The sequence below is a fragment of the Mandrillus leucophaeus genome, unplaced genomic scaffold (assembly GCF_000951045.1).
Source record: "Mandrillus leucophaeus isolate KB7577 unplaced genomic scaffold, Mleu.le_1.0 Scaffold18, whole genome shotgun sequence".
Lineage (NCBI taxonomy): Eukaryota > Metazoa > Chordata > Mammalia > Primates > Cercopithecidae > Mandrillus > Mandrillus leucophaeus.
The window spans coordinates 2057593-2059302 of record NW_012101809.1 but is presented as its reverse complement, the minus strand read 5'-3'; the positions used below and the strand labels follow the sequence as shown (position 1 = coordinate 2059302).

Genomic DNA, 1710 nt, shown 5'->3' with positions numbered 1-1710 from the left:
TCGTGATCTGCCCGCCTTGGCCTCCCAAAGTGCTGGGATTACAGGCGTGAGCCACCGTGCCCAGCCGAGATTTTTTTTTTTTCAAAAAACCACTAACCACAGACTAAATGGTTCTAGCTCTGAGCCAAAGACACACACAAGTTTTTTCCTACCTTAACCACATTTAAAATGTTGGTTTCAGGAAGTGTTGAAAAAATTGGCTTATAAGATGAATCTTCACTTTCTTTTCCCCTTGATGTTGTCTGTGTTTCAGAACTATTGAGAAGTGAGTAAAGCAATGTGAAGTTAGGCACAAAATATATTACTCACTTTAAGAAATACTGGGCTAGTTTTTAAAAACTATGTTTTATCGAGGTATAATTTACATACAATAAAAGGAATGTACCCATTTTAAGTTTTGATAATCATATATACTAATGTAACCACCATCCAAATCAAGAAGTAGAACATTTCCATTCCCCTCAAAAATCTCTTTATGCCAAATCCAAGTCAATCTGCTATCCCTGACTCAAGGCAAACACTAATATCATTTCTATCATTATGCATCAGTTTTCTCTTGAACAAACTACGTTTTATATGGTACTATCCTCATTGCTCTTGGTGTTAGAGAGCTATGTAGAAGATGGTTCTGACTAAAAAGAATTCATAATAGGTAAAAGACTCATAAATGGCCTAAAGAAACTGCTATAGCAATATACAGAAACAATTCAACGCACTCTACTTCTAATTGTCAGAGGTTATCAGTGAAGATTCATGAAAGAGGAGATGCATGAACTTCGCTTTCAAAAGATAGACAACATTTTAAATTTTTTGAAAAAACAATACTTTTACATGCTTTAAAAAAATCAAAATATATTAAGGTACAGTATGCTGGGATAAACTGCCCTCCTAGCTCCGTTCTTTATAACTACTCGTTTCTTCCCTAAGATAATTACTACAAGTTTTAGTCCTTCCTTCCATTGGCATTTTATGTATAAACAAACAAATACGAATATATGTCCCACTGTGGTATAAGAAGAAATACATTTGATCTTTGTCCCCAATCCCTGGCACAGAGCTCCTAAAACCTCTGGAATGTCTGAAGAGGTAGGAGGAGCCTCTTTTGTTATTTATAATAATCCCTTTTTAACCATACCTAAATTTATGCTAATAAAGTGACTCCTGGAGGATGGGGGCTGGTTGCCAGAGTTATCAACCATGTGACTAGAAGGCTGAAACTTTCAGTCTCACCCAGAGGGGTTAAAGATTAAGTTAATCACCAATGGCTAATGCTTTAATCAACCATCCCTGTGTAATTGGCCCTCCAAAAATACCCTAAAGTTCAGAGAGCTTCTGGATTGGCTAATGCATCAAGATGATGAGAGGGTGGGTAGGGTGGAGTGGCTCACACCTGAATCCCAGCACTTTGAGAGGCTGAGGCAGGCAGATAGCCTGAGCCCAGGAGTTCAAGACTCACCTGGGCAATACAGCAAAATTCGACTGGGAGTGGTGGCTCACATGTAATCCCAGCACTTTGGGAGGCTGAGGCAGGCAGATCACCTGAGGTCAGGAGTTCGAGACCAGCCTGGGCCAACATGGTGAAACCCCATCTCCGCTAAAAATAGAAAAATTAGGCGGGCATGGTGGCGGGCGCCTGTAATCCCCGCTACTCGGGAGGCTGAGGCAGGAGAATCGCTTGAACCTGGGAGGTGGAGGTTGCAGTGAGCTGAG

General features: G+C 40.5%; 1 protein-coding gene across 2 annotated transcripts in view; it reads right to left on the bottom strand.

Annotated features, from left to right (window-relative positions):
• FAM178A (family with sequence similarity 178, member A) overlaps window positions 1–1710 on the bottom strand; it is a 68053-nt gene that overhangs the window by 26015 nt on the left and 40328 nt on the right. For both annotated transcript variants that reach the window (XM_011977407.1, XM_011977406.1), the window contains exon 12: window positions 153–255. In XM_011977407.1, the coding sequence (XP_011832797.1) occupies window positions 153–255 (103 nt within the window). The remainder of the gene's footprint in view (window positions 1–152; window positions 256–1710) is intronic.